The 17,853-nt window shown below is 41.8% G+C and overlaps 1 protein-coding gene across 1 annotated transcript in view; it reads left to right on the forward strand.

The window, feature by feature from the left end:
• SLX4IP (SLX4 interacting protein) overlaps positions 1–17,853 on the forward strand; it is a 177,975-nt gene that overhangs the window by 95,885 nt on the left and 64,237 nt on the right. Inside the window, exon 3 of the mRNA XM_047068248.1 lies at positions 16,231–16,320. Coding sequence (XP_046924204.1) covers positions 16,231–16,320 — 90 coding nt within the window. The remainder of the gene's footprint in view (positions 1–16,230; positions 16,321–17,853) is intronic.

Raw genomic sequence — 17,853 nt, forward strand, 5'->3', positions numbered from 1 at the left:
AGCAGTCAATTAGAAAAGGAAAGTAGAGGTGGCTCTAAACAAGTCCTGTGACCAATTAACCACCTCCCTTTATTCCCCTTTGTAGTTCTCTAAAAAATGGGTCAGGGGGAGAAAAACTCCGGCTCTCACCAGTGGACCTCGCCTGTGTTTGTCTAACATTCTTCTATCCCACTTGGTATTTCAATTTCCTGCCTTAGGCATGAATTGGTTGAAAATTCCCTTTGAACTCTTGCTCATTTTGTAGAAACTTGATGAAGTAGTGATGAGAGTAGTTAGGGGATTGTTTCCTGAGCTCTGAGAAGTAGAGCAGAGTAGGAAGGGAAATTCAGCACCAAACTTAAAAGGTTCATTCTTGGAGAAAGCTGTGGGATTAGGAACGATTACAGTGGCTGCAATAATAATTTTAAGAATTCTTCTTGAATCTTGTTTTCTGATTGGATGAAGCAGGGTCACAGTGAAAGGGGTGAGAGGTGAAGGGAAACTTAAACTTCTTAATCCTGTAATTGGCAGTAACAGTTTTTATTGCTTCATATTCTATTTACAAGGAAAACACCTTTACTTAAAACAGTTCTACTGGATCAGCACCATCCTTGGTAAAGTTCATAGAAATTTCCCAGGTTAGTCCCTATCATTCCCTCACATGCAGTCCTGAGGAGCCTTCTGGAATTCCCTGTGGGATGGGAATCCCCTTGCATCACTAGGCACTTCCTATTATGGGGTTCCTGATGTTGTTTGTGCTTTTGGTTTTATTCTCTTACTAAAATAATAGAACCAGGATTTCTGAGCTGGGAGTCCCTTTAGGGAAGTATCTGTGCTGTCCAGTGTGGTAGCCACTAGCTACATGCAGCTATTTAAGTTAATACGTTAATCACAAATAACCTTTTAGAATGAGAGAAATTTCAAAATTTGCACTAGGCTCATATCAGGCGTTCTCATGGCTTGTGGCTAAGGTATCAACACAGACAAGGAACATTTCTGTCACCAAAGAAAGTTTTTGGCTAGTGTTGGTCAGTCTTGTGACCCTCATTAGTTTCAATACTGGGACTGAGAACCATATCTTCATTTGTTAACTACTCTCAATTTATTCTCTAACTACCATTTGCTATTGTACTCTATTTTTTCCTCTTTGAATTTAATCGTAAGAATATCTCTGTGGGAGCAGGAATGATTACCCCATTTTACAGAGAAGGAATTAAGACTCAGAGGCTGAAAAACTTGCCCAGGACCAAACAACCGTAAAAGGTGCAGCCAGTGTTGGGACACTCATCTGTCTGATTCTAAAGCCCAAGCTTTCTCTGTTAAAGTGTCTCTTAGAAGACAAGTTCTCTGCTTCTTAAGGTCATTAGGCCCACATCTTTAGGAGTACACTAAAAAAACTCCAAACCAGTCACTGATTGTGCTTTGGATGGTTTAAGTGGCTTATCAATGAAATGGAGCAAGTCAGTTGTACATCTTTTCCTGTAGGAGTTTCATCACTTCTCACAATTAGACCAGTGACCTGTAATAACAGTGTGATATTTACGCGGTTGTCTATTTCATGTACTTTACGCTTTGATCTCCTGGGTTGGGTGGTGAGTGCACCACCTCCCATGGCGTATCATTTCCTGATTGGAAGGCCAGTGGGTCCGAAAGTCTTGCTAATGTGGTTTCTCTGCTCTCATCTGGTTCTCTATTTCTTAAGGCCCGAAAGAACTAAAAAGAATTGTTCTTCCACTTTTAAAAGTCCTGTGAATATTATTTCATCCTGGTTTTTTCTTTTACTTAAAAAAGTGAATCATTCTCCTTTTTTCAGTTGATCCTTATAGGATGATTTTAAGTTGACATTCTTACTCTAATTTGTCACAGTTTGTCTATGTATTTTGAAACTAGTTGAACACTAAATGCGTAAAACATAGCCGTCATTATGTTTATTTTAGCTGCTACTGTTAAAGTAGCCTAAAATGAAATTGCCATCATTGACTGCCACAGCATAATGCTGCCCACTCAGCTTACTCTTGATTAAGAGTACCTCTGTGCTCAGGCGATTAGTTTTTTAGAGCCAAAGTTTGGCCCTTACATATATCCTTATTAAATTCCACTTAGTTAGATTGATCTAACTACTTTCTTTAACTCATCATCATAACCTAATTTTATTTGTCTCTGAGTCACAGAGATCCAGGGTTTTTTTTTTGTTTTTGTTTTTTTTTGTGTGTGTTTTTTTTTTCCAGATCATTTTTGCTACCCCAACAAAATATTCACTATTCCATCTCATGCAGTATCATCCACCTATGTTGTTGGCACTGTATCTTCATACCTTCATCCATGTCACTGCCAAGAATGTGGACCAAGACAAGGATCAAGGAAAAAGCCATCCTGTGGTTATGGCTGTTAAACTAGTTATGAATTCACCTAATCATCGTTTCTTCCACCCCAATTTTTCTGGTTTTTCTTCACCTGGATTCATTTGTTCATTCAGAGATTCATTCAATTAATATTTATTGAGCTCTTTCCATGTCCCAGGCAGGCCCTTTTGAAAGTAGAAGCTGCTAGGGTTTTACTCATAGATTATGAGAGATTATGAGAGAAGGAGAGGCATTAAAGATGACTCCACAGTTTTTGAACTGAACAACTGGAGGAATGGAGTTGCCGTTCACCAAACCAGCTTAACTAAACCTGGTGGGAGCAGGTTTGAGGGTAATATATCAATAGTTTTGTTTTGAATTTGTTATGTTGTAGATACCTGTTAGACATCCAAGTGGAGATGTAGAGTAGTCAGCTGGATTTGTACATGTGGAGCTCGGGAGATGTCTGGACTAGATCAGGAATGCTAGGTGTCATCAGTATGTGAACTGTCTGGAATCTGAAACCTGGAGACTGATGAGGGTGTAGGTGGAGATAGGAGAGGTTTACAGGCTGAGCCCTACTCAGTTTAGATTCAGTATGATGGGGATGAGCCAGCACAAGAGACTGAGAAATAGTGGATAAGGAAGAGGGAAGAGAGCCAGGAAAGCATGTTATCCCAGAAATGAGAGTTGTAAGGGGCAAGTGAAAGAACCACTTTCTTAGATGGCACTGAGAGTTCAAGTAACATGAGGGCCAAGAACTGACCATTGGACTTGGTTACATGAAGGTCATTGGTAACCTTCACAGAAGCTGTTTCGGTGGAGTAGTTCAGGCAAAGGGATGTCATGGGAAACTTTGCCTGATTCCTGGTGGGGGTTCATATCTGCTTTGTCAGCCACATCTCACCAGTTGTTATCGTCTGAGAATCTTGGTGTAGTTTTTCATATTTATACTTTGGGTTTTCTTCTGGATCCCCTCTAATAATCTGTTAGAGATTAAGTTTATAGTTGGAAAATCTATCTTTTGCCCCCTTTTGCAAATTGCAATGCCATTTGCCCCCCTCTAGGATCTATTGCCACTGCAGGGATCCTCATCATCTCTGTGGCCAAGCTGTGTACAGTGCCCATCCTGTTCATGCCCTGGGACCGGTTTCCCTGGAGCCCAGTTGTCTGACCTCATTTCAAGGACTGACGTGCCACTGTATAACCTCCCTGTCTGTTTGAGGCTTACCACCTCCTTCCTTTCTATTTCTGCTAAGGCTCGATCTCAGTCTGGCAGATAGATCATGTTTTCCCTTTGGATTTCTATCACCGTCTTTATCCTAAGCCAGCGGTAAGTTTTTAAGATTCTCAGCAAGGCATTATTGTATTTGTGGTTCTCAACCCTGGCTGCACATCACATTCACCTCTAGAGGGTTATGTTTCCTTTCTAAGGAAAATCCTACTTTGAGTTTCTTACAACTCTAAGGGAATTATTTTACCATTGTGATAAAATGGTGATATTCTTGTGAGTTTTAGAATTGTAATATTTTCACAATTCTGGTGTGTTGCCACCTTCCATTGTTTTACATGATGAAACTTGATAGGATTTTTTTTCTTCCTTTTTATTGTAACCGCCAAGAACGTTCCTTTTTCATACTGAGAAAGTCATGAATTATCTTCAAGGAGACACAGTGGCCTACAGCACTGCTTCTTAAACTTGAGCCTGAACCAGAATCACCTGGAAGACTTGTTAAAACACAGGATACCCTTCAAATTTCTGACTGGGTAGGCCTGAATTTGCATAGGAGACAATTAGGAGATTCTAATGCTGCTGGTACTTTGAGAGCCAGGCCTCTGTCTAGGCTTCAGTGAGTAAATACCCTTCAGGTTGTGCACACAGATTACTTTCCTGAACTGGCAGAACCAAGAGAATAAGTATGGCTAAGGGTAGAGACGAGGCTTGCACTTGACTTGGTTGGGCCTCGCTGAGACTCAGGTAACTCTGAGCCTTGCAGAAGTGGAAGCTTTTCATGTGCAATAGGCCTCAGGAAGTCCTGACTCTGAGGTTGTGTTTTGGTTTGCAGCCATACACTTGGATTCTTTTTGCCTTCATGTAAAGTTTACATGTTAGCCTTATCTTTGGCCCCTTTAAGTTGGCTTTGGAAGCACTGCTTACCCCTTTTACAGGTAGCCCCCTTTATCAACAATGTGTGGACAGTATTAATACTTGACAAAAAATCAAATGGCAACTAGATTCAACAGAGAGTGCCTGTCATAGCTTTATCTGGCAAGTCATTTGTTGTAGTAGAAAGTAGATGAGAGGGTTCCAGAGAAAACATACCGCTGTGGGGGATTCATTAAATTATTTAATATTTAACTGAATAAACAGAATTCCTCTAAGTCACCCAGATTCCCCAAAGTAGCCATCAAAATCTCTTTGTCCCTTGCACCAACAAGGGTGGAAAATTGTGCCACGTTTTATCTCCCTTCTTCTTTCAAGAAATCTCCCTCGAGACTGGCTGTCCTTTAGAGCAATCCATGAATTCCAGGCATTGATCACTAGAGGAATATTTGCAGAGTTTTTTGTTTTCTTTTTTCTTTCTGATTCATTTTATAAGTGGTCGTAAGTTTCTTTAACTCATAGGCTACACTGCTTTTATACTTCTTGACATTGAAGACTGTCAAGATTCCTCTGGGATATAAAAGAATATTTTCTAAAATGTTAATTTTTAGAGAGTTTAAAATCAAACCCGCATCCCAGAGTTCCTTGATAACACATATGCTGGATAAAATTGTGAGCAGAGCTTGTGGGGACCTATACCCTTATTGTTTATCCAATTCCATATTCCGATTACTAAATGGTTGGCCATGATTGGTCCTGAACACACTCCTGATGGCCTCAATGTTGCTAATTATGAATGTTGCTTGTCTTTCCAGCCACCTAAGACTTTCTCAAGTACATAATAATGTCTTTCAGGTTATCTTTTCATTTCATGTTCTCGTTGCAGAAATATGGGAGGGGAGAGCTCATAGTTTTACTCTATAATCAGCTGTGATTACAAGCCATCTGTTCTTCCAAGAAGCAGTGCATGGCCAGAGTAAAACTGTACAAAAGAGTTTTGAGGCATTTATTAGCTCTTAGTAGGAATAGGTGGAAGCCTGTGCCCTATCTGTTTGTAAATCTTATGGAACTGACAATTCAGAGTTCATGTGATATGCCTTGGAATTTGAGGCAAATTCTACCTTTACAGGGGTGGGGGAAACCCACAACAACCCACTGAGCCCTTTGTATGGCTGGCACTGTGCGAAGCCTTGCACCTCTGTATTCTCTCATTTCGTCAGATACCTCCATAAGGTGGTTTTTGTCCCCATTTTACATCGCAGGAACTTCCTCTGGTCTGGGGGAATTGAGGTGTAGGCCAGGGGTTTAGGTCAGATGCATTCCACCCCCAGGTCATTGTGCTCCCTGTTGCTGCACATGCTCTGTACACGCCACTCCAGTCCCTGGAGGGGAAGTGGCCTACTGGTTACATTGGAAAGAATGATTTCTTGAAAACCATTAGGGAAAGTGTCTATAGCAATGAAATAGGTCCTTCTCTTTCAAAAGGAGCGACTGAAGGCTTATTCCTAACTGCACTCTTCCTAACTGCAATGGTGGGTTTTAGAGTCTGTGATTCAGCCCCAAATGCTACTTGAAGGTTCCAATGGCATATGTTAAATTTAAGCTTTGCTTTACGATATATACCACTTTAGTTGGCCTTTGCTGTATGCCCAACAGTGCTTTGCTTTTCTTCCCAAATCTTACCCACGAAGAGTGTGAGCCACTTTTGAGCACTGTAGGCCAAAACCTCAAACTCTTTCTTAATAGGAGGCCAGAAGCGGTTTACTGAAGGACATCAGCCTGTTACTCTGTTTTTTCCTCTTTGTCATCAAACTCATTAGCTCTGTTTTTCTGCTTTCTTTCTCATTCCTTTGTGACTTGTTTCCCACCCATGTAGGATCTTTCCCCATCCATAACAATAAATCTGTTAAGAAACACAAACAAATGACTGGCAAGGTGTACGTCCCTGACCTGTAGCCAGAAGCCCCGCAACAGACACGAAACAGGAGAGAGAAACTCCCTCCCCTTCTGGTTCCTTTTCACCTGAGACAAGTCACATCCTCTGCTGCGTCCCTTTCAGCTGGAAAAAGTTGAGCCAAAGAACTAGTTATCTATTTGCTACCAAAGAAGCCCCCTTACATGTTCCCTTTATTGCGTTTGAATCCACACAGTCAACCAGGGTTTTGCAGATTGTTCTGCCTGGTTGGAAGGTGGGAAAGTAAGTATTTGGCATGGAGGAGTGGGTATTGCTACCTGTTTTCTGGGCTGACAATATTCTGTTCATGAATGATGCAGACTTAGTTATAAGCCATGAGATTGATTCTGTGGTCTTTCCAGTTCTGAGGACAGGGTGCAGGTGAGAGGCGGATAATCCCTCCTAGAGAGAGAACAAGGCAGACACTAAAGTAATTTTTATCATTGATGTAGTTTTTAGGATTTTTTAACCAACACTCTTCACTGTCCTCTCTGTGCCAGGCCCAGTATGAGGCATTGACAACCCAAAGGTAGCGGAAGGCAGCTCCTGCCCACAGGCAGCCTATAGGAGATGGATGTAAACAGCCATGTGTTTACAGCCTGTGATGATTCCACAACAGAATCATGAAAGTGCTGTGGCAGCGAACAGGAGCTTTGTCCTGCCTGCGAGGTGTCAGAGAATGCTCAGGGGGAGGACTCATTGGTTGCTAAGATTTTTACTACTGTGCTTGCATGGCCTGTAGTGAACCGATACAGGATGAGACGATGTGCCAGACTCAGTGTGACTGTTGCATAACTTATACATCAGGGCAAACGTTGTGTGTGCAAATAGAATCCAAGCCATGGTTGTTAAGCCAAACACAACCAGGAGGTGGGATGTTAAAATGGAAGGCACCCTGAAGGAGATCCAGTGGTGGCCTCTCATTTTACACAGAGGGAAACTGAGGCCCAGAGAAGGGAGTTGGACACTCCTCCTAAACTGGGGCATCGTCGAAAGCGATCTGTGGGCTCGGACTTCTTGTGTTAGGCCCTTCTCCTGCTTGTCATCCTAGGGCTTTCTCGAGGCTTCTCTGTGGGTGTGCTCTTGAATTTGGGCTGGGTCTAATTCCGTTACTAAGATTATAGAATGTTCCTTCTACCTGGCCTGACGAGTATTTGCCAGGTTGGCAAGGCACCACACCAAACAGCCTACCCGTGATCACCAGGAATCTTCTAAAAGTGAAAGAGAACAGAGCTCTTAAGTTTCTCAGTGTTTCCAGAACACTGACTGGTAATGGTTTATGACTCTCTGGGTTGTCATGAGAGTCAAATGCAGTAATGTAAGGAAAGGGCTTTACCCAGAATCTGGCACACAATAAGTGCTCAATGAATCTTAACTATTGTTACTGCCAATTTGTTTAGTAAGTTTTTGCAGTTAGATTAATGATACATTGTACTCTGATGGAATGACTCTTTATTCTTTCCTTCTCTGACCTGTTTGTTTATTGAATATGCCATCCTAAAGGTATGCTGGTTGCTTTTCTTGAATGTAAACTCCAAGCTTAGATTTCTTGGGTAAGGAGAGGGCAAGGGAGTTAAGTGGACAAAAGATTTGTGTTGACTTTTCTTCTGCTTTAACTCTGGATAGGATTGTTGCTGTCAGGAGACCGCCTGTCCCAACACCCCCACCCCACATTCAGTGTGATTTATTGCCCTGGTCCTCTGCTACAGTCCTTTCCTCCCCCTTTTCTTCCCTCCCCCTCCCACCCCCGTCTCTATGCAGGGGGGCCTTTGCCACTACTCTGCATGCTTATCCTAGCAGGGCACCCCACACTGACAGCTTCAGCATCAGAACTCTTAGTGCCTCTCTTCAAGCATGGAATGAGTCACTGCACAGGGAAGGGAGCTCAGTGACCCTGTTCAGAGTTCTTGGTTCAGTCCTTTGTCACTAATGGATAGACAAGCCTTCCAGTGCTCACCCTAAGAGGGAACAGGTATAGTGGGGTGGGTTCCAGGCTAGGTAGCCTTAAATATGCCTCCACATGGCTTCTGGAAAGAAGTCCTGAGTGGTCTTTTTTCAGAGGGGATATTTCTTCAAAGTAATACATGGCAGGGGGCTTTAGAGTCTAATGGATTTGGATTTGATTTCTGGTCTGTCACTTATTGACTGTGTAATATGGGACTAGTCTCTACCTTCTCAGATGCCACTTCCTTATCTATGAAATATGAGTAATAGTTGTGCTCTTTTGTAGGCTAGTGGTGAGGATTAAATGGAATACTATAGATAAAGCTTAGCACAATGCCTAGATCATAGGTGCTCTGTAAACTGTGCTTTTTCTTCAAAAACCACATGACTTTCTAATTCCATGTAACATACATGCACTTTATTTTGATAGGAAGATATTTAATATGTTCCTTAAAGCCTTTTAGTAATGTTGGTAGATACTCCAGGAAGAGAGTCGCCATGTTTTGTTTTTGTTTTTGTTTTTCATGAAAATCTTCAGGAGAAATGTCTCTCTAGATTTAATATTTAGAAATGATTGAGTTATCCTCAGTACTGATTCATTCTCATCTTACAGACTCTGATTGGCTTTTCTTGTTTTACATCAGGAACTAGCAAACTCAGAGCCAACTGTTGCAAAGACCTATGACAATGGTGGAAATTTTGTACAGACCTACCATTGGCTTCATTTTAGATTTCTACCCTTGTTTTTCTTATTTCCTCCATCTTTCATATTTGCCTTATTAATCCGAACTGCCTTAAGTCCTTAGTGGCATGTGGTATAAAATGCCAATAACAGTTCCAGCAGACCCACATGAGTGAGTTGCCTGTGGACAGCCCATGGGCACACTGGAACTACTCACATGCCTAGGGCATCATTGTTGCCCCAAACCACATCCTCTTCTTTCTCTTTTGAGTGTGTCTCAGATCTACTCCTTCATCTTTACCCATCACCTTCCATTGTCTCTTATTTGGGTTTGGGGGTGGCTTTAAACCTGTCTGCATGGCTCTGCCGGCCCAGGCACTCCTACCTGAGAGAGCTCTCCAGCCTACAGGTCTTTTTGTTCCTCCTTGGCTTGCCCAGGGTTCCTCTGTGGTCTGAACCCTCCTCCTCTATTGGCCTCATCTGCTGACGTCCTGTTTCTGCTTATCGGACTCTGTTTTGTCCCCAGAGCATGCCAGGCTATTCAGGCCTCTTTCCTCATGTGGCTGCTGTTTTTTTCTTTTTCTCCACCACCTGTCCTCTTCCTCAGGACTAGCTGGGAGGTCATATACCTCATCCCTGGCCTCCTTCAGGCAGAGTGGTGGCTTGGCCACCTCTGGTCCTGGGGTGTACACTGTGGTTACACTTACTACAGTAAGTGCCTCTCCCTCTCAGGGTCTGACCAGGGCTCTGGTGAAACTCAGCAGGTGTTGAATGAATGAGGAAATGGGAGAATGCACGTGGATCTCATGGTTCTGAGCCTGCTTCTCAGGTACCTTCATGTGTGAGAAGTGTTGGCATTTCCACCTTTATTTGACACTTAAGGTAAAATTACAAGATAAGATCTTCCATTCCTCAGTTGATGGACATTTAGGCTCTTTCCATAATTTGGCTCTTGTTGAAAGTGCTGCTATAAACATTGGGGTACAAGTGCCCCTATGCATTAACACTCCTGTATCCTTTGGGTAAATTCCTAGCAGTGCTATTCCTGGGTCATAGGGTAGATCTGTTTTCCAGAGCGGCTGCACCAGTTTGCATTCCCACCAACAGTGCAAGAGGGTTCCCATTTCTCCACATCCTCTCCAGCATCTATAGTCTCCTGATTTGTTCATTTTAGCCACTCTGACTGGCGTGAGATGATATCTGAGTGTGGTTTTGATTTGTATTTCCCTGATGAGGAGCGATGTTGAGCATCTTTTCATGTGCCTGTTGGCCATCTGGATGTCTTCTTTAGAGAAGTGTCTATTCATGTCTTCTGCCCATTTCTTCACTGGATAAAGAAGTTGTGGTTTATGTATATAATGGAATACTACTTGGCAATGAGAAAGAATGAAATATGGCCCTTTGTAGCAACGTGGATGGAACTGGAGAATGTTATGCTAAGTGAAATAAGTCATACAGAGAAAGACAGATACCATATGTTTTCACTCTTATGTGGATCCTGAGAAACTTAACAGAAGACCATGGGGGAGGGGAAGGGGGGAAAAAAAGTTAGAGAGGGAGCGAGCCAAAGCATAAGAGACTCTTAAAAACTGAGAATAAACTGAGAGTTGATGAGGGGTGGGAGGGAGGGGAGAGTGGGTGATGGGCATTGAGGAGGGCACCTGTTGGGATGAACACTGGGTGTTGTATGGAAACCAATTTGACAATAAATTTCATATTAAAAAAAAAAAAAAGATCTTCCACCCCTGGCAGTGAGGTTAGGGTGAGATAATCATAGGATCCATCTAGTCCCTTTTTTTTCAAACTATAGAAAATCACTGGTTGTCACTGGTGATGGCATAGTTGTTGCCACTCTAGAATAAGGAGAGGGGAAATTGTTCTATGATGCATCTGTGTCCTGTGCAGAATCGGAACAGCCTTGTCCCCAGAATGGGCTCAGCACCCTCAGTTTACAGATAAGGCTGTGGTTTGCCCAAACTTCAGAGCCCATTTATACTGTCATTGTTCATTCGTTCCTTTCTTCCTTCCTTTAAATAGCACTTGCCGTGAAATCTTCCCCTTGATAAAGACTCTAAAGGCAGAGCAGTGGTGGCATGGATGTTGACGGGCTAGGCCAGCAGGGTCTCACTGAAGATTAAAGCTGTCTGTACACAACACACACACACACACACACACACACATACACACACACACACACTATTAAGCACTTGTTGTGAGCTGGTCCCGTGCTAATTGCTGCAGTGTAGATTTGAATGAGATTGGGACCCTGTCTGTCTGCACCAAGGAGCTAACAGCCTAGCAGGGGCAGCCCCTACATAGACCAGCCATTTAGTGCAGAAATAAATAAGCATGTGAAGCATAGGCCTGATCCAGGGGACCAAGTGACAAACTGTTCAGAAAAGCTGCACTGAGATGTCCATGCTCCTCCTGGGGTTCAAGGAGGCATAAAAGTTGACAAATCCAGGAGTATCGGGGTGCATTGGAATCAGAGGGCAGAAAGCACGTATGTTAGAGATTGCTCTGGTTGGTGTTGAGAGTTCATGAGACACCAGGAGAGAGGTGACATGCAGAACGAGAGACAGAGGTGTGCTTAGCCCTTCAAGAAGTAAAACCAATAAGACTTGGTGACTGAGTGTGGAGGGTTAGGGAAAAGGAGGAGTTGGGGTTGACTCCCAGGCTTTTGGCCGAAACGTCTGGGTGGAGGGGGCTAGAAGCTGGATCAGACCCTGGCCTGTTGACTCACAACCCAGGGCATGAGATGCAAAGCTTTTACTAGTGGCCTTTGGTCTGTTAAAGAGGTAACTGGCCTGTGTAAAGTGAGCAGCTGTGGCTTAAGAAAGAAGTCATGGTTTGTGTGTTCCCCCTTTCTGAAGAGAGCTGGAGTTTCTCTGCTGAGAGATGAAATAGCCTCCTCCTAATTAAGGAGAAGTGAAGGCTGTGCTCCTGGCAGCAGTAGGAGGCTTTTTTTCCCTTAAAACTTCTGTTCACTCATGGGAGCAAAGCAGCAAAGCTATGAGAGCAGGGAACTTTAGAAAGGCAGCATACGGCTGCTTGGTGTGGGAGTCTGAGAGAGCTTGCTGGAGAACTCAGAACTGCTGGCTGCAGGGGGAGAGCCCTGCTGTGTGTTGGGGGGACTGCACATGTGCCTGGTGGCAGAGTCTGGCTGAAGTCCCAGGAAAGTTTGAGCACCGGAGTAAGATTCCAAAAACAAAACTATTCTAATGGTCTGTTTATAATCAAACTTACACTAGATTATTTGTGATCAAAGGTATGAAATGATGAGAGAATACCAAATTGGACCTTGCTATTTAATTCATTAGAAAGCTACTATTACAGGGGCGCCTGGGTGACTCAGTTGGTTAATTGCCCGCCTTTGGCTTAAGTCATCCGTGATGTCATGGTTCGTGGGTTCAAGCCCCACATCAGGCTCTGTGCTGACAGCAGAGCCTGCTTGGGATCCTCTGTCTCCCTGTCTCCCTGCCCCTCCTGTGCATGTATGTTCTCTCTCTCTGTCTCTCTCAAAAATAAATAAACATAAAAAAAAGTTTATAGAAAGCTACTATTACATAGTATCAATTCAAATTGTTCAAGTATCACTTTTTTTTTTTTTTTTTTTACTATTTTAAAAGCCAATTTTGCTAATGGAGAAGGACTAGCAGAGAACTTGGTCTAAGGAGTCAGGATTAAACACTTGCAGGAAACCCAGTAAAATGTGTCTAAGGCACATCCCATTGCTTCTGCGAGGTTCTTGTTCTGCCATCTGTGGTGCCTCAACAGGTTTGGGATAGAATTGAGAGGGTTGGTGAACTTGGATGGGAGCAAAAATTACATCTTTATTTTAACCAAATTCTAACCAATTTTTTTATTATAAATTAAGTATTCAAAACATGGTATTTGCAGGATATGTCACCAGTAGAATCATAGCTCTTTTCATGTTATCTTATAGTTGTGGCACATATCTGAAGGTATCATGTATGTTTACTATTACTTCGGATTTTTGGTAGTTATTAGATCTACCACTATGAAAAGAGCCAGTGCCTTAATAGACAAGTACATACATTACTAAATCACATTTTTTTTTAATTTGGATAATCGTACTTCAGTCAGATTGGTTTTCTTTTGAATCCATTGTGTTTTACCCATGGCACACAAAAAGTTAATAACCCCTGGTTAATGTCATGTAGTTGTGGCATATGACCTCCACCTGGTGGCAGCATATTCCTTAAAGGTTAAATCTATAATCAACAGTTGTGAAGAAACGTAAAGTAACAGTATACTTGAGTGTGGTTTTCAAACAGTTTTGACCACAAATCCACAGTAAGAAATAGGCTTCCCATCATAACTCAGTATACTCATACATAAGTTTCACAAAATAAGACTTGACTGTACCATGTGACATATTGATATTTTTTATTCTATTCACATATTCCCTTTGATTCTCTTTCATTAAAATAAAATACTGGTTGTAACACACTAAGAAGCAGTTCAGTGGGTCACACTGCACTGTTTGACATCATAGGAGATCCTCTTTCACCATATTTCATTATTTTTTACCCAGTTGAACTTCACTTTGTTCTCCTCCAAAATACCCATACATTTTTAAGGACAGAGAACATTTTATATAACTGTCAGTAAATGTAAATGTGCTTTTACACAGCCTTTAAAAATTATTTATTAGCGATGTATAATTTACACTGAAATGAACTGATCTTAACCGTATACCCCACCAAGATAGAGAACCTTCCCACCACCACACAAAGTTCTTCTGTGCCTGTTCTCAGTCAACTCCTCCCTAGGTAATCAGTATTCTGATTGCTTTGGCCACAGATTGAATTTTGCTCTTCTAGAACTTCATATAGATGGAATCCTACAGTATGTATTCTTTTCGCCTGGCATGTTTTGCTCAACGTAATGTGGAGATTAGTCCATGTTGAGTGGATCTGTAGTTTTGTGACGAGCATTCCATTGAATGAATGTACCATACTTTGTTTATTCTCCTGTTGATGGACTTGGGTTGTCTTCTGTCTTGTCTTAGCTATTATGAATAAGACTTCTATGAACATTTGCATACAAATCTTCCTGTGCACATGTTTTATCTCTCTTGGTAAGTGCCTAAGGTGGAATTGCTGGCTTAGTCAGTAAATTAAATGTGTGTTTAAGTAAAGGAAACTGACGAACCGTTTGCCAAAGTGGTTGAACCATTTTATATTTCCACTAGCAATGCATGAAAGTTTGGGGAGCTCCACATCCTTACCAAATTTGGTGTGTCAATCTTTTTAATTTTAGTCATTCTTGTAAGTATGTAGTTGTATCTCTTGGTGGTTTTCATTTACATTTGCCTGATGACTGATGTTGAACACTTTTTCATGTGTTATTAGCTGTTTGTTTATCTTGTGAGGTATCTGTTGAAGCTTAGGTTGTTTGTTTTTTTTTAATATTAGATTTGTACGAGTTATTTATTTTGGATGCCAGTCCTTCATGTCAGATATATGCATTTATAAATATTTTCTCTTAGCCTGTGACATACATATTCATCTTATTAATGGTGTCTTTCTTTAAAAAAATTTCTTAATGTTTATTTTTGAGAGAGGGAGAGAGCACGCAAGCGGGGAGGGGCAGAGAGAGAGAGGGAGACAGAGGATCCCAAGCAGGCTCTGTGCTGACACCTGAGAGCCTTATGTGTGGCTTGAACCCACAAACCACAAGATCATGACCTGAGCTGAAATCAGATGCTCAACCAACTGAGCCACCCAGGAGCTCAGTGGTGTCCTTTAATGAGCAAATGTTTTAAATTTTGACAGAATTCAATTTAATAATTTTTTTCTTATATATTTTGTGCTTTCTGGGTTCTAAGAAATTTTTTTCTACTGCAAGTTTGGCAAGATAGTTTTGGTTTTTATGTGTAGGTCTATCATCCATCTCAAATTAATTTTTGTGTATGGTATGAGGTAAGTGTCAAATTTTATTTTCCTTCCATATTTATATTTGGTCTATTTGGGCCATTCGTTGAAAATATTTTCCTTTCATCATTGAATTACAGCACGGAATTTAAAAACAAAAAACAAAAAAGAAAACCTGTTCAGCCAAAGAGGTACAAAAATGACATTTTCCTGTAGGTCATCACTGACCCTTTGGGCCTCTGAGACCATCCCCAACCTGCAGTCATGGTCTTCTGTTTCTTTCTAAGTTACCTTATCCACAATTATCCAGAGATTTGCAGAAATTACTCATAAGGTGTGGAGATTTAAAGGCTATAACCTTTTACAGGGTCTATAGCCATGCCACAAATCGCCTAGCCACATGTGGCTGTTTAAGTTAAATTAATGTCAAATACAATTTAGAATTCAGCTTCTCAATCACAGTAGCCACATTTCATGTGCTCAGTAGCCATAACATGGCTATTGCCTGCCCTGATGAACATTGACAAGAAGCAGGATTTGTACAGTTTAAAAAAAAATTTTTTTTTAAATGTTTATTTATTTTTGAGAGAGACAGAGACAGAATGTGAGTGGGTTAGGGGCAGACAGAGAGGGAGACACAGAAGCAGAAGCAGGCTCCAGGCTCTAAGCTGTCAGCACAGAGCCTGACACGGGGCTCGAACTCACGAGCCGCGAGATCATGACCTGAGCTGAAGTCGGACGCTCAACCGACTGAGCCACCCAGGCGCCCCAGGATTTGTACAGTTTTACAGCGTATTTTAATAAAACTAATTTAGTTTTGGTAACTGTCATTCAGCATCCACCTTGCTCTCCTTGCTTCTGTTTGTATTCTCAAATGTACTGTCCCAGCCATTCCTTTTCTCTGTCTGAAAATGCAGTAGCTTATATGTGTTCTTTCCTATGTCAAATAAAGAATTCCCCTGACTGTCCATGGAACCATTCCTTTCTGGAGCCTACCCAATTCTGACCTATTGGACTTCTCTCAGTGTTTGATAGCCTTCCAGCTGCCACTGGATGCCTTGAGCATCCCCTCGAAGGTGTGGGACACAGGTTTTTTGTCTTTGCTATTATGATTAAAATTCTATTTCTCCTTAGCATTTCTGCCCTAAATATTAAACTTGCAAAAACTAGTAGGTTTATGACCTGTAGCCCTGCCCCATATTAAGATTTCTGTCCACTAGGGAACTTTGTTGCCATTTCATCATGAGCAACCACATAGGAATTTGTGAGATTTTCTCTCATTGTTTGCTGGGCGTGAGCTAACTCTGCCATTAATGTCTTTTTAGTGTGGGAATTTTGCTGTCCTGGTGGATCTTCACATATTGCCGCAAGGTTCAAACAAAGATACCAGCTGGTTTTCTGAACAGAAGAAAGAGGTACCACAAAACTTTTCACTGTTTAAATGCAATAGCTGATGCTCAAAGAAATATTAACTCTTTCAGCTTTCATTTTCATCAGTAGGCAAAAAATACTGAGTGATATTTAACCCTTGAAAAATAGTTGTATTCCCAATGACAGACCTGCTTTTTTTCCTTAAGAGAGTGACACATCTATGTATTTCATATGCTATATTATTTAAACCAGAAATATTCTACCTCTTTGTTTTGGGGGAAAGGGCTCTTTATATTTAAGAAGACATTAAAGTGACTGTTCCAGGCAACCAGGGACTTTAATCTAACTGGTTGTAAAGGACAGACCTAGCCCCTGAAGCAGGCGTGAGGTGAACACAAGGCTGATCTTTCACACCTTGAGATTAAATTCTTATTTAAATCTTAAATTCTCAATGTCTGCGCTTTTGTCTTCTACCATCCTTTTATTAACATGAGTCTTTGACAGTAAATGTGGAGGTGTTGGACTGTATTCCTTCTCACAATAGTCTGTCAGGGAAGCCTATGGCCGGATGGTCATGTGACTGGGAGCATGGTGTTTGACCTCCTGGGCCTCAGTCTCCTCATCTGCAAATGAAAAAGTTCGACCAGAGGTCAGCTGAGTCACCACTGGCTCTCCATTTCCGTGATCCCACCCAAGTGCTGCTGTGGCAGAGGGTTGGAGAGTGCATCTGGCTTTCATCACGTGCTCTGCTTCCTCCTCCATATCCTTGTCCTCCAGAGCAGGGATAGCGAGGCAGGCAGTGGCTTTCATGTAACTTTCAGAGTATTACAGCACTTTGTGTCCTCCATATTTGTCACAACAGCTTTTTAGAGCCAGAAATAAAAACAAGTTTTACTGAAAGGTAGTATACGGAGAAGAATTTGCTGATAGTGGCAACAAAAGCAAGCCCAAAATCCTTTACTGTGCTGTTTTCAGTCAACTTTTGACGATTACTAGGAAAAAAATCTCCCCCAAAGAAAATTTATAAGTAATACATTTTCAGTCAAAAGGTAATGATATAATCAGCACTTGGCTGTCACGGTATTGCCAAGGATACCTGGTGGCCCAACAGCTGGCAGAAGGCAGGCACAAGATTCGGTATAATGGGATTTACCATTCAGGTTAATAAATTATCCTCTTCAGGTCTTAGCATTTAGTATGCTGGCATCTCCTACGACACTTCAACTCCATGTAATTCCAAGATTTGGCTTACCAACAACACATGTCCCTGTGGTTCAAAATGGTTCCTTTATTTCCCCCAAAGTGACTAATGCTCACCTTAAGGAGACCTCACCCCCAAAGGCTTCTGATTTGACTGACATTAACAGCATTCTAGAATCCACTGTTCTAGACCCAGCCTGTTGTCCATTTTCTTCCAGCTTTACCACCTCACCCTTAGCTCTCTCTTGTTGATATTTAGTCAGTTTTGCCAAGTCCTTTGATTTGGAGGCTTTAAAATAAAGCTATGAATATGTGAGTCACCTCCTACCCAGAGCATGAGGCTAGGTTTTTCCAGGGAGCCACACACAGCTGTGCCG

This window comes from Lynx rufus, unplaced genomic scaffold (genome assembly GCF_022079265.1).
Source record: "Lynx rufus isolate CCGP_SWC_20201006 ecotype Redwood Valley unplaced genomic scaffold, mLynRuf1.p SCAF_8, whole genome shotgun sequence".
Taxonomy (NCBI): domain Eukaryota; kingdom Metazoa; phylum Chordata; class Mammalia; order Carnivora; family Felidae; genus Lynx; species Lynx rufus.